The sequence below is a fragment of the Hippopotamus amphibius genome, chromosome 5 (genome assembly GCF_030028045.1).
Source record: "Hippopotamus amphibius kiboko isolate mHipAmp2 chromosome 5, mHipAmp2.hap2, whole genome shotgun sequence".
Lineage (NCBI taxonomy): Eukaryota > Metazoa > Chordata > Mammalia > Artiodactyla > Hippopotamidae > Hippopotamus > Hippopotamus amphibius.
In genome coordinates this window covers 115441178-115469077 of record NC_080190.1, presented here as the reverse complement: position 1 = coordinate 115469077, position 27900 = coordinate 115441178, and the positions used below count along the sequence as shown (strand labels likewise).

At 43.8% G+C, this 27900-nt stretch overlaps 1 protein-coding gene across 3 annotated transcripts in view; it reads right to left on the bottom strand.

Annotated features, from left to right (window-relative positions):
- SLCO5A1 (solute carrier organic anion transporter family member 5A1) overlaps positions 1-20929 on the bottom strand; it is a 140660-nt gene extending 119731 nt beyond the window's left edge. For all 3 annotated transcript variants that reach the window (XM_057736284.1, XM_057736285.1, XM_057736286.1), the window contains exon 1: positions 20032-20929. In XM_057736284.1, the coding sequence (XP_057592267.1) occupies positions 20032-20929 (898 nt within the window). The remainder of the gene's footprint in view (positions 1-20031) is intronic.
- Positions 20930-27900: the final 6971 nt, after the last annotated feature.

The window sequence follows — 27900 nt, the reverse complement described above, 5'->3', positions numbered from 1 at the left end:
TCAGACTGACTCACGTTAGAGCCTTCAAAGGACTTTAAATCAGTAGGAGTAAATTAAAGCAAAGGGTAATAACCAACCAATGATGTTTTAAGAGTTAGGGAAGGTTCCAGTGGAAACCCACAGACTTGGTAGTAAATTTGAATTATGACCAATGAAAAGATTAAGAGCCCTCAAATTAAGATCACAGATGATGCCAAATGAAAAAGGAAAAGAAGACTCAAAAGAAAGAACTATTTATTAGCCAGATTCTGTGATCAGTGAGGAATAAACACCTGGAATTAGAATATACATGTGTGTGAGAGATTTTAATAGATGGATATGCTCCTAAAAGCTACAAAGTACATTTTTGAGAATGATAGCTAAAGGAATTCATAATAAAGCAAAAAAAAAGCCTTATAATGGAAGAAATACACCTTCTCACCTAAAAAAGTATGTATCCTAGTTTTTATTTTTGCATATCAGTTTTTTTTAAAGCAAGACAAACCTACAGGTTCAAAAACAAACCAACATAATCTTGAAATCAATGCATGAAAGAAAATGTGCAATAATCAACATACTTTTTTTTAGCCTAAAACTCTAGGTAAAAAAAGCAACAATTTATCTTTTAAGTACATGAAAAGATACCAAGACCAAATAGGAAACGGAATGCTTATTTTTTAACCTAGGTTCAATTGCCAATGAAATGTGTGAATATTTTGTTTGGCATATTGTTAAAAAAAAAAGACAAGCAACTATCAGGATATCAGTCAAATATGCCAAAAGAAAATTTGAAAAGACCTAGGATCATCTGAGTCACTTAAAACCAGCTTGGTCAGAACATTTAAACACCCTGCCTTCCCAAGGCTATTCACAAGATGGTGATTATAATTACTATATCATCATTATTATGCCAAGTTAATTACAATTTTTATTGTATATTTTCTATGTACTAAGATGCAGTTACTGACCTGGGGTGGGGTGGGTGTTGTAGGGGAGTGGGGTTGCGGGGAGGATGGGTTTTGTGTTTTGTTTTCATATTTGTTCTTTGCAGTGGAGATGGGTGAGCACTGCCCTTATTCCCTGCCTCCTGGAGGTCAGCAAGTAACCTCATGTGCAAGTTGACAGGACACGGTGAGGGCCGTACATCATGGAACAGGGCAATGGTATCTGACTCACACGCAACTTACAATCACAAGCCTCACTAACATTGGTCTATGCCTGCCCAGTGAGTTCACCACCTACAGACACGAGATAACCGCCCCTACTCCGAGAGGTATAGCCATGTACAGCGGAGCACCTGTGTGCGGCTTAAATGTCAGAATTCCACACCAGGGTAATGGAGTCCAGTGCCCCAGACCCCAGTGGAGGTTTGAGAGCTTGAGTAGGCAGTCTGCACACAATGGAATGGGCCAAGCCTCAGTAAAGAGCCAAGAGAGGGAAAGCTCAGCATCCTGGTAGAGTCATAATGAAGATCCAAGGAAACCGTCCACTGAAATCCACACAGACAGAGCAGATGGAAAGAAACAAGGTGTCAGGCAATGAGCATAAATGGGCGGCACCTGGGCAAAGCAGGCTGGTTGAGAATTCAGGGTAGGAAGTGGAGCCTGCAGAGATTTTCTGAGACACATGCCAGGTGTTACCGTAGCCAAAAGCCTTAAAAGTGGATAGAGAAGGAGCTGGTGCCAGTTCCTACAGTAAAGACAGAAGAAACCCAAATAATAACAAACACTGATAACTCGACCATTATCGGCATGAGTCCCGTGGTTCATTGATATAAATCCAAACTGTACTTCGGCCATCACCGCTTTTCAACTTTTTAAGCAAAATCTTTTACAAGTGTAATTAAATACAGAAAAATCAAGTCATGAGGCCCTTGCTTCCTTTCTGTGCACAAGCAAACTCTGAATGTGGCACCACAGCCAATAAACTCACTACGGGGAGACAGAAAAGGAAGAGGCTTTGATAATAACTGATAAAATATCACTTGACCATGAAAAAATATGGAGTAGAAGAAATGCAAACATTCCTACTCTAGCGATAGTAAGGTAAGGTCATATTTCTGGGAGACAGTATAAAGCAATTCCTGATGTTTTTTCTTCTACACCTCCAAGTCTAATACACACACACACACACACACACACGTTCATGTGATCATAGATTGCCTTCCATGAGAGGAGGTGAGCAAGCAGGCCCATTTCTGTATTTCCTGGGCATCATCTCTCTGCATTTACACACAGTCCATCCCAGCTTCCCGTCTATAATAAACCACATGAGCCAAGACATGAGGAAGTGGATGACCCAGGAGAGTCACAGGCCCACTCCAGGAACCACAGAAGGCCTGGAGTTAATCTCTGATCAGAGATTTTTAAGTCTAGAAAAGGACAGAAAAAGCACAAAGACAGCCCACGAGCGCATGTGTTTTGGGCTACCTCCCTGTGCTCCTTAGCAATTAAACTTGATTATAGCCAACAGCTCCCATCATAATTATCTGAAGCCCTTAGCAAGAGCATCTCATCAGGAAGCTATTAATAACCTGAAACCTTTGTCTTCATTCTCCCTATGGTCACTCTTTACTTTGTGGGAAGATTACAGACCCTCCAGAGCCAAGGAAGCACACAGTCCAGGCATCACTATGGGGTTGGGAGAGGAAGTGCCTGCCTCCAGGAGAGGCGCTGCCCAGCCAAGGACACCCCTGATGTAATGGAACCACATGGCTCTTCCCACTCGCTCGGGGCCAGCCTAACACACGGTGACCCGAGCAGGGGCAGTCAGTGCAGGCAACCTGTTCAGAAAAGCCACAAGAGATGCTGGGCCCTGCCAGCTACCATGAAAGCTAATACCATGCTCTTCCCAGACAGGATTACACTTTATTTTAATGACAACCCACTTTTTGGGGGGGTGTTTCACCATGTGCTAGACCAGGTCCTGCATCACACACGTTGACTCACAACTAGCTCACAATGATCCAAATGTCAACAGAGGTGGGATCGGGTAGAGAGAGGCCACAGAACTTCCCCCAGGTTACACCTCTGGCCCTGGCAGGGCTGAGATTCGAATCCAGGCAGCCTGGCTCCAGCAGCCACACTCTTAACCACAAGATTGAACTGCCTTGAATATGCTAACTTCTGGATCTACACCACAGCAGGTCCAGACGAAATCAGAAAGTATAGTCCAGGAACACCCTTCAAGATGCTCTAATTCAATTCCATCAATTTACAGATTCGAAAACTGAAACTCACAGATGGCAAGTGACTTACTAGAGGTTACACAGCTCACAGGTCATCTTAAATCGTCCAGAATAGGGACTTCCCTGGTGGCGCAGTGGTTAAGAATCTGCCTGACAATGCAGAGGACACAGGTTCAACACCTGGCGTGGGGAAGATCCAACATGCCACGGAGCAACTAAGCCCATGTGCCACAACTACTGAACCCATGTGCCACAACTACTGAAGCCTGTGTGCCTAGAGCCTGTGCTCCACAACAAGAGAAGCCACCACAATGAGAAGCCTGCGCACCACAACAAAGAGTAGCCAGCCCATGCTCACTGCAACTAGAGAAAGCCCACGTGCAGCAACAAAGACCCAACACAGCCAATAAAATTTTTTTTAAAAAATCGTCCAGAATAGATAGTGCTAAATAAACAGTCAAACTAGATTGCAAGTTCCTTGGGGACCAGGAGTCACTTTTTAGGGTTAGTTTAGAAATACAGTATACGGTATATAGTGACTCTCCTCTCCCACTCTCCAATCCCCAATTAAGCTTTTTTTAAAAACTTGTTGTAGATTAGATTAGAAGTATTCTGGTGTGGTCAAACTGGATTATTTTACAGAAGAGGAAACTGAGGTCCTGAAAGGTTATGTAACTTGGTCAAAGTCATGTCAGTCATTACAGATGAATTTGTGTCAAATTACAAATTGGTCCCTATATATGGTTTACCATTTCCATAAGACTGAATGACCTGGAAGGCTTAAGTCCCAAATTAGTCATTCCTAAAGTGATATGAGACGTCACATAAGTGAATAAGTGTCCAGTGAGAATCCACGTGAGGGTCCCCAGGCCTCTCCCTGTCAGCAATGGCTCTAGAACCTAAAAGGAAAGAAAGAATGTATAAAGAAGAACACTGCACACCCAAAAAACTGAACCCAGAGACTGGAAAGTAGCACGTCCATTGCTCTTCCGTTCTTGCATTTGAGCCACCGTTGCCTCCCACCAATCCTAATTAAAGAAATGAAACTGATATCTTTTGAAAGTTTCACAAGGATGGAGTAACTAGAGACATCTTAAACACCAGCAAAACCAAATTTCAAAATCATTATTCCAAGATATATGTTTTAGTCCAGTCTTTCTTGTAGGAAATGTTTCAGATTTATCTCAGGAAGTATTTTACATCTTGCTAGAAGCTGCTGCTGCTGCCCTCCACCTAAAGGAAAGCCATTAAAATGCAGTTCAAGTCAGGAAAGCTTCCCTTTCCAGCTGACATCAAACACCAGGGACGTAAGCGTGTTTCTAGACAAAATTGTGGCAAATATCTTTCCCCCAATAATACAAAGACACTTTGCAAACTAGGATTGTTGGTCCATCTTTATACATTGACCAGAAGCTCATTTACAGCCAGAATGCTATGTCTAGAATTTACTACACATTCTTGGTCACTTAAATTTCTCCCCTCTGCTCACTAAAAAAAAAAAAATCTTTTTTTTTTACGGAAGAATAGTTGATTTACAATATTATGCCAATCTCTGCTGTAGAGCAAAGTGACTCAGTTATACACATAACATGCTTTTTTATTTTTTTTCCTCAGATCTTTATTGGAGTATAATTGCTTTACAGTGCTGTGCAGTTTTCGCTGTACAACAAAGTGAATCGGCTATATTTACACATATATCCCTGTATCCTGTCCCTCTTGAGCCTCCCTCCCCTCTTCCCTATCCCACCCCTCTAGGTCATCACCCATCATCGAGTTGATCTCCCTGTGTTATGCAGCAGCTTCCCACTAGCTATCTATTTTACATTTGGGAGTGTATATATGTCTATGCTACTTTCTCACTTCATCTCAGCTTCCCCTTCCACCCATGTCCTCATGACCATTCTCTATGTCTACATCTTTATTCTCATCCTGCCAGTAGGTTCATCAGTACCATTTTTTTTTTAGATTCTATATATATGCGTTAGCATACGGTATTTCTTTTTCTCTTTCTGGCTTATTTCACTCTCTATGGCAAACTCTAGGTCCATCCACCTCACTACAAATAACTCAATTTCATTCCTTTTTATGGCTGAGTAATATTCCATTGTATATATACACATGACATTCTTTTTTAAAAAAGCATATTAAAACTCCTATGTCCTTCATAAGAACTCAAGGCCAAAAAAATTAGGAAAACACCTAACAAGACGAAAACCTATTGTTATTGTTGTTAAAGCAGTATTGCTAAGAACTCTCACGTGCTAGAAAGTCAGGAACTATACAACTCACTTTCAGACACTTGCAAATTATGTAATTTCATCCTGCTGAAAATATTAATTACATGAGTATGGTCTTTACTTTTAAGCAAGAGTAATCTGCAGCTGACTTTCCAGGTTATATTAGGTAACAGGGATTAGCATTTTTGCAGGGTAACAGTTTCAAAAGCCATTATAACTCCCAGGAGGGGAAGAAGAGTCTGAATTTACCATCAGGTAATACACAGCTGCCTGGAAAAGGAGCAAAAGGAATGTCTGACTCCCTGGGGACAGCTGTCACATGGCAAGATCACTCAAGCCACCAGGGTGTGGAGGAAGTGCCCAAGAGACTCACTTGCAGTGGCTCAAGGAAAACAGAACAGGCTACAACTCCTCTCCAGACCCAAGTCTCAAGTTCCAGAACAAGATCACATCAAGCCAGGCTGAATGAGGCACAGAACTAAAGAACTGAAGAGGTGACAGGAATCTAAGAAACCACTAACCTTGCCTCCTCATCTCCTTTATATATAATAAAATTAAGAAACTGAGCCAGAGTCACATCAGAAATTGTAAACATTTTCTTCCCCTCCCCCTCCCTCATGTCAATAGCTAGAGCTCAGGCTTTGAACACTGACCTTGAGTGCTGGTTTTGCCACCTTTCAGATGACCCTGAGCACGTTATTTAACCTTGATTTTCTCATCTATAAAATGTGAAAAATAAAAGTAGCTGCTGATTTTCAACCAGGAAGCCAAGACTACACAATGGGAAAAGGATAGCCTCTTCAGCAAATGATTTTCAAAACTGGATATCCAAATGCAAAAGAGTGTAGCTGGACACTTACCTTATACCATACACAAAAATTAACTCGAATTGCATTAAAGATCCAAACATAAGGCCTAAAACTGTTGAACCCCTAGGTGAAAACATAGGGGAGGGACTTCCCTGGTGGTGTTGTGGTTAAGAATCCCCCTGTCAATGCAGGGGACACGGGTTCGATCCCTGCCCCAGGAAGATCCCGTATGCAGTGGAGCAACTAAGCCCGCAAGCCACAACTACTGAAGCCCAAGCGCCTAGAGGCCGTGCTCCACAAGAGAAGTCACTGCAATGAGAGGCCTGCACACCGCAACAAAGAGTAGCCCCCGCTCGCTGCAACTAGAGAAAGCCCCATGCACAGCAACGAAGACCCAACACAGCCAAAATAAACAAATAAATAACAATTTTTTTAAAATAAGAAAGAAAACATAGGGAAAAAGCTTCAAGACATTGCTCCTGGCAATGATTTCTTGGATATGACACCAAAAGCACAGGCAACAAAACAAAAAGTAGACAAATGAGACTATACCAAACTTAAAAACATCTGCACCTTAAGAGAAACAATCAACAGAGAAGGCAACCTAAAAAATGGAAGAAAATAACTGCAAATCATATATCTTATAAGAGTTTGATATCCAGAATAAATGAAGAGCTTCTACAAGTCAACAATAATATAAAGTAATCTGATTTAAAAATGGCAAAGGACTTAAACAGACATTTCTCCAAAGAAGATAATACAGATGGCCAATAAGCACATGCAAAGATGTTCAACATCACTAATCATTAGGGAAATGCAAATCAAAACTACAATGAGTTATCACCTCACACCCATCAGGATGGCCACTACCAAAAGAACAGAAAATAAGTGTTGGTGAGGATGCAGGGAAGTTCAAACCCTTATATGCTATTGGTGGGAATGTAAAATGGTGCAGCCACTATGGAAAACAGTATGGAGGTTCCTCAAAAAATGAGAAATAGAGCCACCAAATGATTCAGCAATCCCACTTCTAGGTACATATCCAAAAGTATTAAATCAGGATCCCAAAGAGATATTTGCCCACCCACGTTCACAGCAGCATTATTCACAATAGCCAACAACTGGAAGCAGCCCAAGTATCCATCAACAGATAAATGGATTTTAAAATGTGGTACAGGGATTCCCTGGTGGCGCAGTGGTTAAGAATCTGTCTGTCAATGCAGGGGACACGGGTTGGAGCCCAGGTCCAGGAAGATCCCACATGCCATGGAGCTACTAAGCCCACACGCCACAACTATAGAGCTTGCCCTCTAGAGCCCGAGAGCCACAACTATTGAGCCCACACGCAACAACTATGGAAGCCCACGTGCCCAGAGCCCATGCTCCGCAACAAGAGAAGCCACTTCAATGAGAAGCCCATGCATCTTAACAAAGAGTAGCCCCCACTCTCTGCAACTAGAGAAAGCCCACGCACAGCAATGAAGACCCAATGTAGCCAATAAATAAATAAATAAATAAATAAATAAATAAATAAATTTATTTAAAAAAATAAAACAAAATTAAAATGTGGTATAAACATACTATGTAATATTATGCAGCCTTGAAAAAGAAGGAAATCCTGTCACATGCTACAACATAGATGAAGCTCAAGGACATTATGTGGAGGGAACTAAGCCAGTCACAAAAGGACAAATACTGTGTAATTCCACTCATGTAAGTATCTAAAGTAGTCAAATCCATACAAACAGAAAGTTAGGAAGGTTGTTGCCAAGGGTTGAGGAGAGGGGAAATTAGTGTTTAGTGGGTATGGAGTTTCAGTGTTGTAAAATGAAAAGGAATTAGAGATTTGTTGCACAACAATGGGAATATACTGAACACTACTAAACTCTACACTTGAAATGGTTGATAGTAATTTTAATGTTACGTGTTTTTTACCACAATAAAAAAGGGGGGGGGGGGGAATGTACCTGCCACATAGAGTTGTTTTGAGGATAAAATAAGATGATAAAGCATTTTGCACAATGCCTGTCATACAGTAAACATTCAAAAATATTTGCTGTTGAAAATAGCCCTTGTTAGACCCTATATATGAAATCATACCAAAGGCCTTTTCTTTTTAGTTAAACTCTCATTTATTTTTAGGAAAAATTCTAGGTCTTAAATCCTTCATTAAATCTACCCTACATCTCCTCTTGAGGTCCAATTATTTAGCTGGTGAGCTCTGCTTTAAAACGCTAATTAATTGCTTTATAGTTTTCCAGAGTTTCTCCTCTTGATGTTTTCTTTTACTAAATCCACCGCCATTTAAACAGAGCTCAGATAGAGAGGAAAATGACACACCACTCCCCTTAGTACATACACATGCACGTGCACACACACACCTTTCCCTCTCCAAGGGTTTAAAAAGTCTCAACTCCAAAAATATTACATGTCTAGGAAATCTATATGGTTAAACACTTTTCTGGAATTCCCCATCAGTCCAGTGGTTAGGACGCTGCACTTTCACTGCGTGGCCCAGGTTTAATCACTGTTCAGAGAACTAAGATCCCACAAGCTGCATGGCACAGCTCCACTCCCCCCCCCCCAAAAAAAAAAAACTTTTAAGCTCACAAGAAGTGAAGTCACAATAAAAACCATGAAACCCTTCATATTTTTACACCCACTAAAAATAATCTATTACGGTACACTACAGTAGGTCCCATGATCTACTAATACAAGAATATAGCAGAGATATGATGCTATCTACTGGGCAAGGAGGTAACAATGAGTAATGCAAACTTAGTCTGTATTTCCTATCTCTTGTTTGCTAGAAGGCCTTCGTATTTACAAAGACATGTTTTTCCTGAGTCTCCTGCATCCAAGTGTTCAATGCTAATTCCATGACCTGGAGATTTCTACTTCCAGTCCCAAGATATAAGAAACACAAAACAGGACATTCCCTGGTGGTCCAGCAGTTAGGATTCCACACTTCCACTGCAGGGGGCACAGGTTCCATCCCTGGTCTGGGAACTAAGATCCCGCAAGCCACAGGGGGCTGCCAGAAAGAGAAAAAAAGGAAACACAAAATAACATAGTAACTTGAATGCTGAAGATGAAAAAAGTTTACAGCATCACTAGTGACCGTTTTTGCAGGGTAATTCCTTTTTGTGGGATAATTCCTTGCTGTGGGATCCGTCCTGTGCACTGTAGGATGTTTAGCAGCAACATCAGCCAAAATAACACTGAATTTCACTAGGCCCCCTTCAAATTGTGACAATCAAAGTTGACTCCAGACATTAACAAGTGTGTCCCCTGGGAGTGGATGCAATCACCTCCAGCTGAAAACCACTGTTTTAGAATGACCCGTAACCTTTGTTGTTTCCCACAGGGAGCTGAGGTTAAAATACACAGAGCCTGGATACTGAGAATGGTCTTGGACGAGGAGGACCAGGCAGCGATGAAATCCCTATCTCTTTTTTCTAGAACAGGGAGACGGAAAGCACAGGGTGAGAGCACCAGCTCCAGCAGGAACACCCAACACAGCAGAACACACGGGCATGGACCCACAGTCTCTATTCTGAATATTTACCTCAAAAGACACAAGAGAATAATCCAAGCACCCAGGTACATTTCTTCATTTCATTTCTCTCTGAAGGCATTCCTAAAATGCCTAGCCTAAAATCCACTTTGCCTCCATTTTTCTTTTCCAAAATCCCTATTCCTTCTTCTTAAAATAATGCCCAAAAGGAGTGACTTGAAATGCCCTGAAAAAAAGATTCTCGTAGTTGAAATACAGACACATGTCAATCTATATGTGCTAGAACATGACATAGACTACGGAGAAGTGACTCACCATCCAAGAACTTGGACTTCTCCAAATTTTCATTTATGTGGTAATGACTTTTTTTATATAGATTGATTTATAATCTATAAATCAGTTCAGACTGAAAACAAGTTGGCTGTATGATCTGGGCAAATCCCTTAATCTCTTTTAAACCATCATAACAAGTTTTAAGTGTGCAGTTCAATAGTGTTCAGTATATTCACGTTGCTGTGCAATAGATCGCTGGAACTTTACATCATACAAAACTGAAACTCTATTCCCGATAAATACTAACTCCCCATCCCTCCTCCCCCCAGACCCCAGCCACCAGCATTCTACTTTCTGTTTCTATGAATCTGACTATTTTAGATGCTTCACATAAGTGCAATTATACAATACTTATTTTTTGGGACTGTCTTATCTCACTTAACACTATGTTCTCAAGGTTCATCCACGTGGTAGATGAATGTCAGAATTTCCTTCCTTTTCAAGGCTGAATAATATCCCATTATACATATATACCACATTTTTTTAATCCATTCATCCATCAGTGGACACTTGGGCTGCTTCCACTTCTTGGCTATTGTGAATAATGCTGCTAGGAACGTGGGTGCGCAAATATTTCTTTGAGATCCTGCTTTCCATTCTTCTGGATATATACCCAGAAATGGATCATATCATTAATTTTTAATTTTTTTGAAGAAATGCCGTACTGTTTTCCATAGCACAGATCCTTTCATCTTTCGGAGTCTGGGTTTCCTCACCTGTCAAAGGATCATTTTTACAAATGGGGCTGCATAAGATTCTAGGATACATGATGGCTTGACTATCACTGCTGGAGAGAAGTCAGCCAGCCAGTCCAGCCCGCCCCTTTTCTGTCTGATCGCCCTTTGCAAAGGAAAAATTTCTGATCCCCAGTCTCCAAAACCATTTCCAATATGCCCGGATCTTACATCTGTCTGTCACCAAACTCCCAATTCACTGCTACAATTTCTAGATGGTTGAAAAAGCAGAGCCAAGTGTGTGGGTTGGTTTGCTTTTCCCCCACCAAAGGGTCTTAACAGGTGAGCTCACCTGGGTTTGCAGAGCTCACAGACTTACCTCTGACATGCAGTTCCACCAGCAGAGAGAAACCCATCAGCACAGAGCCTCCGGGATGGTGAGAGGCAAAAGAAAGTGGTGCTTCCTTTGGTTAATAGCAAAATGAACATCTTTTGTCCCAAACCACTCTCTCGGCAGACTCAGCCGTGATCACGATGGAATTTGAAAAAGTAGCCACAGCTTATGAAACACCCAAAACTGACATCTTGCTTTTGCAAATGCAGTAAGATGGTAGGGTTCTTCCTGATAAAATAGAAGCTCAATCAGCAGCTGGTTTTGCCAACAGTGGCTCCAACCCCAAGCCCAGAGAGAAACTCTCCACCTGTCAGAAGAGTCAAAGATCTGTGGTCTTTAGACCCTTGTTACCCAAAGCACGGTCCTTAGACCAGCAGCACTGGCCTCACTTGGGAGCACATCAGAAATGCAGAATCCCAGGCTCCACCCCAGACTTCCAGAAGCAGAATCTGCACTTTGAAAAGATACCCTGCTGATTCACACACACACCTTAAAGTTTCAACATGGTGCTTAATATAAAAAGCTGGTTTAGGGAAATTTAACGAAAATCTTGTTCACAAATGTAATGCATATGATGTGTACTTTTAAGTTTTAGTTGCTTCGTCTACACTCAGCTGTTCAGCATAATTAAAATGTAATTTTACTTCATGCTATATTGTGGCTTTGTGTTTTAAATAATGTTCACCTTTCTGTTTTTGCACCAGATAAGAATCAGTTCCTTGAGAGTAAATTTTTTTCTCTTTCTTAACTTCAGAATATTAAATTTGGAAAATCTAAAATTGTGTGTCATGTGGTTGTAAATGATGCACACGCTGTAAAATAAGATCGTCACTGTTACGCGCGATTATTATTTCTAAATGTTACTCATTCAGAGCCATATAGATAACAAAATTCATAGCAACGTGAAAGATGTATCCTAAATACTACGCGGAAGGCTGTTCTCTGCTACTTGCTGGTGAGGTGAGTAAAGCAGTGTGTACCCACTGCCTTGTCCACAGTGACGCAGGAAACCCTTCTGCTTTTCACTTAGAATCTGAAGTTTGTTTGTTTGTCAGCATCTTAGACTGACTAGTCTGCCTTAGAAGCCAAAGGTGACCACCAGGCAGCTGATTCAAATTCAGCAATTGCCAAGGGTACAGAAGATGTACCCATTCGGACAGAGAGGAACTGTCCCAGGTATACGTGAAACTCACCAACATCCTAGCAAGGAGCTGCCACAGCCACCGATGCCCAGCTGTCCTCACTCTGCACTGCATCCATCCCAGTAATTACTCCATGCGCCCTGGATCACTGCCTCAAATCCCTCAGCCCTCACTCTCCCTTGTATGAGTTTCCAGTGGAGATTGTTTTTTTATTTATTCATGATTTGTACAGAGCCTGCTTCCCAAAGGGGTTGTATGTGGCTTACAAAGATGAACACATTGTAAACAAGATAAGCAAAATTAAAGCAGAATAAATACCCAGTTAGAAGTCTTAGAAGAGAATGTATATTCACATGATCTTTCCCCTCTTGGCCCGCCCCATGCCTCCATCACTGTTCCTCCCCGGGAAAGCAGAAAGGGATTAACATGACGGATGAATCTAAAAATAAACTGGGATGCTCAGTTCATCTCCTCCTCTGCCTCTTGAGGTGAGTACGCATGAGGGGAGTAAAAATTCTGCCATGCTCCTTCTCTGCACAAGTCTTGCCTACGTACCCTTTGACCATGGGCCACATGGGGAGACCCAGGGCTACCACCCTATTGAGGTCCAGCATTGCCAGTGGCTGGAAGGGTAAGTCTATTTAATACTGGGATTATTAGAAAGTCTATTTGCACAAAAGATATGAGCTACATTTTCAACCTCACTTCTATCAATTCTAAAAAGTGATACTGTGGCTCCCATGTGTTTACTCCTTTGACTTATTTCTCGATTAGCTCAGAACTCAAGTGAAAAGGTGCTATTTATGAAGCCCTTTCAAAATTCCAATGGAAAGATCCAGAAAGCTCATGCTACAAAACACTTAGGACAGGTTATTAACAGTGATCAGGGAAAAAAATGCTTGAAATCTCTGGCCACCAAGGCACAAGGGAACACGTGCCCAGTGTGGTAGATGTAACTAGCGGCCACTCAGCACTCACTCCACCCTCATCTTACTTGCCTTCCTCTCCCACACAGACTGGAAAATCTAAAACATTCCTTCCCAAAAATCCTGTTAGGTAGGAGAGGCCGGGGGACTCCATTTCGGCCAGTGGAACATCCCCAAGAGTAAGTGGACACTGCCTCCTCCACTTTCTCCTTCTCTGAGGGACAGGCTGGGCAGGAAGAGAGAGGAAGCTGGCACCATGGAAGGTTGGACCAACCCTGACCACCTACCCTAGTTGGCTTGTTGCTTGAGATGAATAACCGCCTAACTTGTCAGAACACAGATACCCTTGGTTATATGGTTCTAGTTGAAAGATACATATGTATATCTTTCATTGTTTTTGACTATAAATAAAATCTTATTTAGATACAGATTGTCCTATAAAACATTGCTAAAAACCGATCAAGGTTTCCTAGACAATGTTTTGAAGAAGTGACTTCTTTTCTTTTTTCTAATTACATATAAAAAAAAAGATATGTTTAGGGAATTCTCTGGTGGTCCAGTGGTTAAGACTCAGTGCTTTCTCTGCCGGGGCCTGGGTTCGATCCCTGGTCAGGGAACTAAGATCCTGCAAGCCTCAGGGTGCAACCATAAAAAAAAAACATGTTTAAGGGTTTTCATACTCAGAAAGAGCCATGTATGCCAGATAGATGGAGAGATAGACAGATAGCCATATGCACACATATATATGTTTATATGACTATAAAATCTTGATGAAATAGAACTCACCTAATTTCAAGCTCATTCTACTTTTAAAAGACTGAGGAAATGTAAAAACAAAAAGAAAAAAAAAGAGTAAATCATCAGGAACTTATTTTAAAAGAATAGTAATTACTTCTGTTTTTTTTAATTTATTCATAATTTAGGACCAGTTCTTGCTCCCCAGCATCCTGCACAGACTATGTGGACAAATGAAGACCCACAGTGGTGAAGCTAGGGTACCACAGGCCCTCAGACTTCAAAAGAGCTTTCGTCACACTAGGTGCAAATATACATTACATAAATGTCCCTATGTTAAAGAAAGATGTTATCAAAGGTTGACAGGCCGAAAGTTCTGGTGGTCAAAACCTGGGGTCTCAGAAAATGCAATTAATCAGAATATAACATTGCCAAAACACTGATCAAGCTTTTCCTATACAGAGAAAAGGGAACCCTCCTACACTGTTGATGGGAATGCAAATTGGTACAGACACTGTGGAAAACCCTATGGAGGGGTCTCAAGAAACTAAAAATAGAACTACCATGTGATCCAGCAATCCCACTCCTGGGTATATATCCAAAAGAAACAAAAACACTAATTCGAAAAGATACATATACCCCAATGTTCATAGCATTATTTACAATTGCCAAGGTATGGAAGCAGTCTAAGTGTCCGTCAACAGATGAATGGATAAAGATGTGGTATACATACACACACACACACACACACACACACACACACACACACACACTGGACTATTACTTAGCCACAAGAAAGAATGAAACTTTGCCATTTGCAACAATGTTGATGGACTTAGAGGGTATTATGCTAAGTGAAATAAGTCAGAGAGAGAGAGACAGGGAATTCCCTGGCAGTCCAGTGGTGAGGTCGCTGCACTTTCATTACTGATGGCCCGGGTTTAATCCCTGGTCAGGGAACTAAGATCCCACAAATTGCGCAGTGTGCTCCCCCCCTCCAAAAAAAGACTGCACCGACTTTAAAAAAAGAAAGACAAATACTGTATGATGTTACTTACATGGGGAATCTAAAAAAATGCAACAAACTAGTGAATATAACAAAAAAAGGAACAGACTCACAGCTATAGAGAACAAACTAGTGGCTCCCGAAGCGGGGGGAGGGAAGGGGGGACAATACAGGGGTCGGGGATTAAGGGGTGCACAGTATTACGTATAAAATAAACTACAAGGATACCTCGCACAGCACAGGGAGTAGAGCACATGTTCCATCGTTTTTTGAGAAGCATGGGCAGCTAGATAGTCATAATGTAAAAAAAAACAAACACAAAAAGATTGTCCTGTACAATGTCTGAGGAGTGGTTCCCATACAATGTTTTAATTTCCTACATAATGCTTCTCCTTCCTTTTTCCCAGTTATACGGCAATATGTGAAAAGGTTTTCACACGCAGACGGAGGAGACTATCTCCTGCTCCTCGCTCTGCTCACTCTCTAGGCTGAGTCTGAATTTGGCTCTAACGGAGCAAGAGGCTGCCTCTTCCAGTTGGCACAATGCTCGCACACACAGAATCCCATGTGGTCCTCCAAATACCACAGTGCGGGAAACGCATGTAATAATCCCCATGTGGAAACAGAAGCTAGGAGAAGTTAAGGGATTTGTCTCAAGTCTCCCGATCAGTCACCGGTAGAACCAGACTAAAATACACACCGGCTGCCTTCTCATCTGGTGCTCTTTCCTAGGCACTGTGCCGACGGCAACCCTTCTCTGTGGTGTGAAGTGATGGGGGGACATACCAGGGAGGCGGAGCGGCGACCCCCACACCGCTCGGCCAATGGTCGGCCCATTGCCAATCCTCACTTACCCTGAAAATCAGCCACTCAGAGTCATGGCTTTCTATTCTAGAAAAGCATCCTTTTTTTTTCCTTTTCCCACCTGGTTAGCCATTCTTTCTTATTTCCCTGTTTGGCTCATGAATTTCTTGCCCCTCAAAGAGTCCCATTTTCTCTCTCTCCTTAAGATACAATTACAAAGCATGATGCAGTTCCTAACCTTACTTCTTCATACTTACAAAGCTTTCTCTGTGCTCCGGGTTCACACTGAACCTCTCTCCTTGCAGAAGGAGTTAGGGCATTGAATGGGTGTAAAGGCTGCTGATCTCATCTACAACCATATCTCTTCTACACTGAAAGCTGCCAGAATGTTAGCACCAGAACTTTTAAAAGATTAAGGTATACATTTACATTCTACTTCAATGGTTTCCATGTTAATTCAGATATTTGTTCCTGCCTGCAATTATTAACCTGCTACCTGTTTTTTCCCCCTTCTTCTTCTGTGGTGGCCATCAGTTAGAAAGACTGACCAAAAAAGTTAAGAGAAGGGTGGGTAGTGAACAAGGTAATATGGAAGAACAGTTTTGTGGAAATAACAAAGATATATAACTAGTTATCTATTAGGAAAGATGCCACATCATAATTGGTTAATGCTGCTCATGTTCTAAAAATATAGTAGACTCTCTGATTTGAATTTGTATGGAGATAACCTTTAAATCTGCTTTAAAAGGTCTAAAGAATGGTCTTGTTTTGATCATGTTTTGATGACTCTAGGCCAGTTCTGCATCCTTCTGCACCATATTCAGGATTCTACTGAACATGGCCCATCCTTTGGTTTCAGTTGACTTTCAGATCCTCTTGCCAAAAAATCATGTGGCATGGAGGAAAGTTCAAGGTCTCTGGGGTCAGACAGGCATGGGTTTGATGCCCATAAGCAAGTCACTTAACTTTTCTGAGCCTTAGCTTCCTCATTGATAAAATCGGGAAAACAATCACCATCTCATAAGACCATTGAGAACATTAAATAAAATAACATAAGTAAGATTCCTGGTACTCAAACCACTGGAGCTTTTACTGAGATCCACTTAACACAAAGCAGAATTCTCATGAGTTTCCCAAAGAATGTGTCCTAAGGCATTCATCAAAATATTTTCCAAAAAACAAAACAAAACGATTATTAGTCAACATCTAAAAGAAAAGGAGGCGGAAGAGGTAGGTGAAGGGGGGGAGGGAGCAAATCCCATTTGTAGAACTTTCTTCCCTAGTCACATGTCACTTTGCATGTTACCTAAAACCGGAAATATGTCTTCATTACACTGAAGGCCCCCCCCCAGATGCTGGGTCTGTGTCTCATTTTTGGTCTTCCCATAAGGAGTGCAGTGCTCAGCACAGAATTTGTACTTGCTGTTTTCCTTCTGGATGGGCAACCACTACCAGAAAAGTTAAATCTCGGGACTCTTCCCAGTGGATGTTCTCTCTTTGTATGGGGCTCTGCCTGTGTTTTTCATGAAGCAGATTTGTGTCAATGGTACCTAGAAGCGGGATGGAAGGGACACTCGCGTTTTCAAAGTAAATGGAGGAGAAGATGGACAAGAATAAAGAAAACAATTGGGATATTTACAGAGGCAAGGTGTCACTCTAAAGATTGCTAATTATTTTCAAAGAGAACAATGTATGTTTACAATGGAAAGACCCGCAACCACCCACTCAACTAAGTGATTAAACTCAACAACACTAGTGAATGGCCAGATGCATCTAACAGAAAACACACAGCATCACCTATGAAGCAGTCTGGCCAAAAATGTTTTGCCTGCATTGAGTTACACCTTTAGACTGAACTTCCAGTTTACAAGAAACAGAGGGAATGAAGGAACGAGTAAGTGACACCATGAGGAAATAATCAGATAAATCTAGAATGTGGAACATTTCACAAATCAACTAGCCTTGTTGTTTCAAAAAGTCTATGTGGTAGAAAAAGAAAAATGTCGAGGCACTGTTCTGGTTTATCAAATGCTAAGGCAAACAGCCAAATGCAATGTATGAATGAACCCTGATTGGCTTCTGGTTTGAAAAAATATATAGCTAAAAAAAAGACACTGAGTGGACAGTTAAGGAAACTTGAATATGGACTGGATTTTGATGATTTTATGGAATGATTATTAACTTTCTTAGGATGTGGAAGCTTCTGAGTTATGTAAAAGAATGTCCTTATTTTCAGAAGAAACATGCTAAATCCTAAAGGTGTCTAGAATTACTTTCAAATGGCTTAACTTTCCACCCAATATATATATATACACACATATATATATATATTTCTATACATACACACACAGGTTGATAAAGCAAATATGACAAAATGAACAATTATTGAGTCTAGGTGGTGGGTATACTGATGTTCATTGTACAATTGTTTCAATATGTTTGAAAATTTGTCTTAACAAATGTTAGAAAACATAAGGCACAATGAGGTATCACCTCACACCAGTCAGAATGGCCATCATCAAAAAATCTAGAAACAACCAATTCTGAAGAGGGTGTGGAGAAAAGGGAACCCTGCTGAACTGTTGGTGGGAATGTAAGTTGGTACAGCCACTATGGAAAACAGATTGGAGGTTCCTTAAAAAACTAAAAATGGAACCACCATATGACCCAGCAATCTCACTACTGGGCATATACCCAGAGAAACCATAATCCAAAAAGAAACATGTACCATAATGTTCACTGCAGCACTATTTACAGCAGCCAGGACATGGAAGCAACCTCAATGCCCATCAACAGATGAATGGATAAAGATGTGGCACATATATACAATGGAATATTACTCAGCCATAAAAAGAAATGAAATTGAGTTATTTGTAATGAGGTAGATAGACCTAGAGACTGAACGAAGTAAGCCAGAAATAGAAAAACAAATACCGTATGCGAACTCATATATACAGAATTTAAAAAAATGGTACCGATGAACCCAGGGACAGGGCAAGAATAAGGATGCAGATGTAGAGAATGGACTTAAGGACACAGGGTTGGGGGTGGGGGGTGAAGGGGAGGCTTGGACGAAGTGAGAGAGTAGCATTGACATATATACACTACCAAATGCAAAACAGATAGCTAGTGGGACGCTGCTGCATAACACAGGGAGATCAACGCAATGATGGGTGATGACTTAGAGGGCTGGGAGAGGGAGGGTGGGAGAGAGTCAAGGGAGGGAGGGGATATGGGGATATATGTATAAATACAGCTGATTCACTTTGGTGTACCTCAAAAAGTGGCACAAGAGTGTAAAGCAATTATATTCCAATAAAGAGCTTTAAAAAAAAAAAAGAAAACATGAAGGCAAAGTAACAAGCAAGCTATTCCTCTCTGCCTGAATAACAACTTCTTTCTCTTGCATTTCATAATAAAAACAAATTATAAAACTCTTGTCCTGATGCATTTGGGCCAGTGACTGGGGACTATAAATGGCTCAGACATCCTCTGTAACCAATTCTGGGGACAGTAGTCGTCCTGAGTAAAAGGCACAGCCCTCGTCATTGAGTATCATTTTCACTGCCCTTTCACTGTCCAAGAGCTACTGCTTTTCAGAAAACAGTAATAATTCTTCTCCCAATTTCATGTAACTGAGGGTCTTCAAACCAACAATAGAAATCACTTTGGATAAACTTTACAACCTGTGATGTTGCTTCTGTATAAATAACCTAGTCATTTGATATCACTCAAGTTTTTTTTTAATAGTGACACAGATGATATGTAATAAATACAGATATGGAGGCAATAAAGTGTGTTTCATGTAGTATGGGCACTCCACTAACCCTGCTGCTGGGGGCAGGAATGAGAAGCTGCAGTGGATTAAAGTAGCAAATAACCTCATTCCACACACCAGTTACTTCCATTCCTTCCTGAGCCCTTCTAGAAGGACAGCTTTGAGAAGGTAAACTTGATATATCGGAGCTTTTCCAAAGAGAGGCAGCAAGAGAGAGAAGCACGACCCCACAATGAAAAGTTTGTATTACTTGGGAAAAAAGTGTGAGTCTGAAAATTAGTTCAAAGAACTCTCAACTATTTGATTCTTTCCCAAACAGAAAACACATCACACTAAGGCAAAGAAAAAAAAGAAAAAAGAAAAAGAAAAAAATAAACTGAGGCTTAATGCATCTATATATAAAATATATAATAGCATATACTATATATAATATATACCATTCAGTAAAATGTGAAAGTGCCTCCTTTGATTTTTGAGTCCAAGCTTATCTGAGAGACAGGAAAGTCTTACCTAGGTACAAGGATGCGTTTTCTTTCTTGACATTGTCATCTAAGTAGGTTGGTCCCAGGGTATAAATAGGTGTGGAGCCCATTCCGATGAGAATCTGTGCGCAAACGAATAAAGCCACGTAGACCCAGTGATTGTTTCCCCCCGAGTCCTTGAGGCAGGTGGGAGGCTCCATCGTGGCCGAGGAGTTGCCGTTCTGACACAGGCCGTAGTTGGAGGCCGAGGCGTTCAACTCTTGGATCTGGTAGGGGGGCGAGATGAAGTGAGGTAAAGCGAAGAGGGCAGCCCCCAGGGCGATGAGGAGGCCCCCGACCGCCAGCCACAGGGGCCGCCGCCCTCGGCCACCAAAGTAGCTGACGAACACCACCACGACCAGGCTCCCGATGTCAAAGCAGCTGACCAGCAGCCCCGACTCCGAGCTCTTCAGACTGTAGCGCCTTTCGATGGTGGTGATGACACTGCTCAGGTACCCGGAGACCATCAACGCCTGGATGAAGGTCAGAAAGCACATGCACACCAGGAAGCAGCGGGAATCGGTGAGGACCACATAGAGGCACCTTCTGCCCTGGAGCATGGCCAGAGTGGAGGACACCGACATGGTTTTGCCGATTTCCACCCTGTGGTGACATTCCACCGGCCCGGCCATCTCTGCCGAAGGGGACGGGGAGGAGGGGCTGGGGGCCGGGGGGCCCGGGCCGGGCTTCGACTCCGGAGCGCTGGAGGCGGGCTTGGCGTCTTCCCTCGCGGGACTCAGGTCTGGCCGGCAGGAGGCGCTGTTCAGGGCGGGTAAGCTCTTGGACCTAAAGGTCTCGGGTTCGCACTTCTCTCGGACAGCTCCTACTCTGGCGCTTGTTTCCAGCTGCTCTCCCGGCGGGGGCTGCAACCCAGGGCCTCCTTCCATGGCTCTCAGAATTCAGATTCGATCGCTGATCGCGCTCAAGGACTCCGGCGCTTTTCATCCACCGGCACGAGGGGCCGAAGCCGGGCCCAGGCAGTGGTGCCCACCAGGGAGCGGGGCTGGGGCTGCAGAGCCGCGCAGCAGGGCATCCTCACCAGCAGGGAGGTGCCCAGGGCATCCTGACCGCAGACGCTGCCCCGAGGCTCCGCAGCCGCGTGCCCCGGAGGGCAGGGGTCCGCGCGGTCCTGCGATGAGCCCTACTTAGGGTCCACCTCCGGTTGGCAGCTCGCGGCAGGAGCCTTGCGCGTCCCGGGCGCATCCCCTCCGCCGCTGCCGCTCCGCCTGTAGCCCGGAGCGCGTACGCCCCGCGCCCAGCGTGCGGGCGGTTAGCGCCGGTGCCCGCGCAGCATCCCGCCGGGCTGGCTGGCCCAGAGGCGCTCTGTCCTCGCCGCCTCGGCTTGCAACACTCTCGGGCGCAAAACTGCCAACCTGCAGAGCAGAGAGAGGGCGGTCAGCGAAGGGCGGCTGAGGCTGGGACTAGCGTCCTGGCACCCCGGGGGACAGCGCTGGAGGACTCGGACAGTCCCAAGTGGGACCGAGGGACGAACGAGGAGCGAAGCCCTGGGGGAGGAGGCGGCTGTAGGCTGCAGCCTCTAGCGCCCGAACAATAAGCAGCAGGCAGTCGGCAGAGACCCTCCCTCATTGTCTACCGTGGACCTGCCCCCGCCCCGCCCCTTTTGCCTTAAACAGCGCATCTGCTTTTATATGTTAACAATTATCAACCTGGCAGCTCTGACTCAGAGTCAGTGTCTTTTATTTGAGTGAACTAATTGCAACCTTTTGGTACTCCTACTCCATTACTCAAAATAGAAAAGGCCCAAAAGAACAAAGGAAAGTTTTTTTGTTTTGTTTTGGTTTTGTTTTCTGTTTCTGTTTTTGTTTTTTACAAACACAATGCACTCTCAGTCCCGACTTTTAAAAAGAAAAGAAAAGGGGAAAGCTAGGTGTATAGAAATGTGTGTACACACTTGTGAGCAGGCACGTGTGCGCGACTGGATGTGAATCCGTCTTCTCCATCAATTAGAGACACGTATTCAAAGCCCAAGGCAGCAGCAAAAAGGTCAGCATGCTTGCCTCTTTATTCCCAACACTAAAAATAACACCCCTGCCCCCAGCCGCCGGGGACAACTATTCAATTACAAATACCAGGGGCGTTCGAGGCTGCGGCCCACACGAAGTCCCAGCGCGCTGTGTCAAGCGAAACAGAAAATCAATTTGCTTTGCGGAGGGGTGGAGAAGCCACAACCAAACAAAGAGATGCCGGCGCGTTACCACAGCTCGCTGGGAGCCCACGGAGCGGGCTTGGCACGCGCGGGCCGGCAGGGAGGTGTGCTATTTACATCCAGCGCTCTCCGCTAGCGTGGGCTCGGGATACGCGCGCTCGCGCACAAACACACACACACACACACACACACACACACACACACACACACACACCCGCGTATCTGTGTCGGAACCTCCTCGCGCGATCCGGCACCCAGCTTGAATTCAACGCGAGCCGAAAACAGGTGTGTCCCCGGGGTAAGCCTGCGCCCCTAATCTCGGGGACTCCTACTCCATTCCTCCGCCCGGGGGGGATGTGCACCCGGTGGGAAAGGAAAGCCGGACTTTGCTGCATTGGGTTTCCTTCTGCCGCGCGCTTTTGAGATGCCGCTGAGAAAAGAAAGGAGGAAGGGTAAGGGAGAAGGGCAGAGAGCTTGGGATCCAGCGACAGCCGCTCCGGCGTCTCCCTAGGCTCTTGTGTGCCAGCGCCGCTCCCAGATTCCCGGCCCGCCAGCCACTCACAGTCCGGGCTTCCCCGCCGCCTCCTTGCCCAGGCGCCTTCCCGGGGAACCCCACCGGCGGCCACGCACCGAGCCGGGGAATCCCGGCAAACTCGCTCCCCGCGCCGGGGTCCCGAGCCCTTGCGGAGCGGGCACCCGCAGCGCAGCGCAGCGCAGCCTCGGAAGGCCACACGGACCCCGGCGGGCGGCTCTCGGAGCCCGCGTGGGGCCCTGGGGACACCTCCTGTGCACGCTTGCGCGCGCACACACACACACGCGGCCCGCAGGAGGACAGGACCGCGGGGGACAGCTCGCCGTGCTGCCGGGGAGCCCGAGCCGCAGCTACTCACTCGTGAGTCGGCCGGTCCGTCTGTCTGGCTGAGAGTGGAACGGCGGGAGGTGGGGACCTTAGAGGTGCGAGAGTAGTTGGGAGCCGCCTGGGGAGGCAGCCTCGGTCCAGCCGCCGAGAATCAGTGAATGAAGTCTGTGACTCAGGCCGAACTCTTCCCCCACCCCTCGCCTGTCTCCCTAGCCTCCCCAGACACACGCACACAGACGCGCCCGGAGCGGAGCAGCAGAGGGCGCAGGCGCGCGGGCAACCGCCCAGCCCGGCCTGAAGGCGGCGAGCCACTCGGCGACCCTTCACCTGAGAGGCGGGGGAGAGCGAGGAGCCCAAGGGAGCAGGTCTCCAGTAAAGTCAGCTGCAGAGGCAGAGAGCCTACTCGGAATTAAGAAATTATTTCTGTTCGTTGATTCTGTGCCCTGGACACCCGCCATGTCTCAGAAGCCATAGTAGGTTCTGGGGACCAAAGATGAACAGGACAGGATCCCTGGACTAAGGAAACCTCTGTCTTGTGGAAGACACACCCCTGTAAGTAGCCTTAAACAACACAGTAAATTATATACAGGGGGACACTGGAGAACCTGATATCCATTATTAACTGATTAGATCTTCATTTCCAGGCAGGAGAGGCATGTGCAAAGGCACCTGGGCATGGTGCTGCAAGGAAATAGGTAGATGAGTCACAGGGGGATTGCAGGGATGGGTCAGAGGACTGGAGGGCAAGAGTGGCAGAGTAGGAAAGGTCAACAAGGGCTTCATAAGTCCTGTGCTGTGAGCTCTGAAGGGCCAGTGACATTCTGACTTGGTCACCAGAAAGCTGGTTCTGACAGTGGTGAGTGAATCGAGGCCACTTGGAGGGCATGAAACAACTTAGGAAGCAATCTATAAGCAAAATGTGATGCGGCAGTGGTGGGAGCACAGAGAGGAAGGAATGCTTGAAAACACTGACAAGGTAGAAGTGGCCAGACTTGGAAGCTGATGTCATCTGGAGACTGAGAAAATGGGCCAATATAGGATGTCTCTCAAGTTTCACACTTGGGTGACTGGGAGGATGAGGTCCAAGAAAAACACAGGAGGAGAAACATGCTCTTGGGGGAAAGATGCTTCTCCTTTAGATGCATTGACTTTGAAATGCCTCTGGGACATCTGAGTGTACATGTCCCATAAGCCAATGGACATATCACACACAGGCAGTTGGGATTAGGGACATGGATTAAGAGGCATCAGCCTGTGACAGCATGAGGTGAATAAGGAAAATGGTGCGGGAGATCTGGGGAGAGGTAGGCTAAGGACAGGGCCCTGGGGACACCATGATCTAAGAGCTGCTAGAGGGGAAAAGCTAAGAAGGGAGATTAGAAGTAAGGGTCAGAGAGATCTGTGAACAATCAGAACAGAGGAGCTGTCACAGAAGCCAGAGGAGCAGAAAACTTTAAGAAGGGCGTGCTCAGATACAGGAAATCTCAGATGCAGGAAAGGCTGCAGAAAAGCCAAATAGGATGATAACCGAAAAGAGCCCATTAGCTGTAGTAAATGGGAAGACACTGCAGAACTTTGACAGAGGAAGATGGTGATCTAACGAGGGGAGGGCCTGTTCTACAGCTACCGGTGACTGCTCTGACCATCGCTGTCATGCCAAAGCCACATCAGTGGCCCCTGACCTTCAGGGAGAGTGCTGGGTCCACTTTACAGCATGATGAGGGAAGTGGAGAGAGATTAAGTAACTTGGTAAAGGCAGCATAGCTAGCCTCGGAATGATAAAAAGTCTGTGCTCCATGATATTTCATTCCCCAGGGATGGATAAAATAAGATTTTTATCTGCTTTAAAAATCATTTTACTCCACAATAGATTTTTTTTTCAATTTTTGGATAGAAAAATAAGCTTCCAGTGTTTCTTATAGTGTTTTATGTGGCAGTTTTAAAGGCCCAAAGATAATAAATTATTTATTCTCTTAGGAGAGCCCATTTAATACTGGAAAGCATCATGGGATAGTGAAAAGAGTATAGAACCAACTTGAATTTTCATCCCGGCTCAGTTATTATGGCCATGAACAATTTATTCGATGGTTATTTATCTTGATCTCCTCATCCGTAAAATGAAGACACGATTACCTACTTGAAAGTACCAAGAGGACAGAATGAAATGACATAAGTGAGACATTCAGTCTGTGCCTTAATGCATAGTACAGCCAATAAATGTTTGTGCCTTTCTCAGAGAGCCCTGTACTTGAGATGTATATACTTTGAAAATGTGCTCTGTTCAGTCAATCTCTCTTTCGCTAAAAAAAAAAAAAAAAAATGCTCTTACCTCTGACCCTATACTCTCTGCCTTTTAATCGTATAGCAGCTTGACTTTTCAATGCATCTTGTATCTGTTAATTGTCTCACTTTAGTCCAACAACCACCATACATACAGCTGGTCCTAAGAGAACAAAATAAGTCAGCTGACACCAGAGAAAAGTTGGTGTGTGCTCCAACTCCACGTCGAGACAGCAACTGTCAAACTGCCCGAAAAGACAGGGTGAAGACATTCATTCTTCATCCCCTGCCCCGTCCCCTCTTCTTGAGGTGCCATCAAGTCCACTGTCACTTTTCCATAAACAGGAAATATGTGTCCAGCTGCCACCCTTGCCCAGATCTTAGCTATGTGACACTTCCTGTACCTGATTACTCCTCTGAGCTTATTCTGGATCCAAACAGAATTGATCTGCCTGCCTCCTATTACATCCTTCCAAGCTCTGTGGCCCATTCTCTCATTTCAACCTCAGTCACAGACATCAGTTGTTCTATAGCAAATTCAATCTTTGGCATCAGGTGCCAGCAGAGGGCTTCCCCGCTGAAAGTCAAATAATCATGCTCCTGCCATATGCTGTTTATTCATGGTCAATTACCATAGTTACACCAGAACACAAGTCTAAGAACCTACAGCTTTTTTTTATTACCACTAATAGAAATATCATAATTTATAGGCAGAATTCAAAAGGTCCAATTAGCTACCCATACAGGAAACAAGAAGAAAGCATTTAGCAACAGACATTTCTAAAGCTTTCCATTTCATAGTTAAATGTGACTTTGGAAAAGGCCAGGTGTACCTCCATCAGACCTAATCTGAAGATTCAGAGGAAAAAAATGGACTTTCTTCATGGGGTTCTGCTACCCCTGTGGCTTATTTCACATGGTATGAAAGAGTACAGTTGCCAAGAACGGAATACCTGCCTTGTTAGGTAAATTGCGAGAGAAAGCAGATGACTATAAACTCTCTTCAAATTTCCAGTGGTGCTGATGCTTCTCCTAAGTCACTAGTCGGTCTAATTTACACATAAGTTGCTTCTTTCCCAATCTTCATATAATAAGACGGTAGCCTTTGCAATTACCTAGGGCATTCTATGGGCTTAAAATCTAGCTGCTTGATGACTTTCCTCCTTGTGGTAATTTGGGAACCCAGACTCCTACCCTCTTGTGGGTTTTCCATCTCCTAGGGTCTTGAAGTCCTTTGCATGAAGCCAGTGGAAGGGGGAAGACTGTAAGGAGAACATGCCTGATTCTTATCTAAATTGTCTTTAGATAACACAGATGGAATCTTTCACCTTATAAAATAAAGGATAATATAGAAAAAAAAAATCTAGCTGCTTTGGAGAATGGGGCAGGGAAAGCAGAAGGGACCCCTTCCACCATTCCCATTCCTTTTTCCTTAAAGAGAGTTCAATTCAGAGGTCTCCCAGACACAAAAGAACTGGGTTTGGATCCAGAATATTTTCTGGACTTGAAATATAATACATAGTTCCCACTACTTTAATTGAATTAGGTATTGGTTCTTGAAGAGGGGATAAGTTGTATCTTAAAGGTAATCTTTTAAATAAATATATAATTGAAATACAGCTTTATTCACAGACCCTGAAGAGGTATACAGATTATTAACCTCTGTGACATAATTAAATTATATCTCTATTCTTAATTCAGAAAAGTAGTTTATCAGATATATATGACTGATTTCCTCAGTTTCTTTTCTTTTTTATTTAATTTATCCTTTATTGAGATATGATTGACATATAATATTGCATTAGTTTTAGACTTAGTTTTAGATGTACAATATACTGATTTGATACAGTACATATGTATTGCAAAATGATCACCACAATAAGTCTACATTTACTTATGAATTTTTTTTCTTGTGGTGAGGCTGTTTAAGATCTCTCTTAGCAAGTTTCAAATATCTGATATGGTATTATTGATTATTAGGTTATAAGGTAACCTCTTAACAGAACTTGGCATTTATACCTTACTGAGAAGTAAATTTCTTTTTTTTTTAAATCAATTTATTTATTCACTTATTGGCTGCATTGGTCTTTGTTGCTGAGCCTGAGGTTTCTTTCTCTAGTTGCAACAGGCGGGGGCTACTCTTCATTGCAGTGGCTTCTCTTGTTGTGGAGCACGGGCTCTAGGCATGCGGGCTTCAATAGTCGTGGCACACAGGCTCAGCAGTTGTGGCATGCAGGCTCAGTAGTTGTGGCACACGGGCTTACTTACTCTGCAGCATGTGGAATCTTCCCAGAGCAGGGATCAAACCCATGTCCCCTGCACTGGCAGGCGGATTCTTAACCACTGCGCCACCAGGGTAGTCCCAAGAAGTAAATTTCAAGTGCACATTGTCTCTGATTCTGCAGTCTCGCCTCCCCAAGATCCATGAAACAGTAGCAGGCTAACTTGTTAGGTTAGAAGAAGAGTGAAATCCCAGGCCCTACATAGTTCTTATGAGGCACCATCCAATTTTAACATTCTGACCCAAATACTAGCTTCCCTTTCATGCTGCA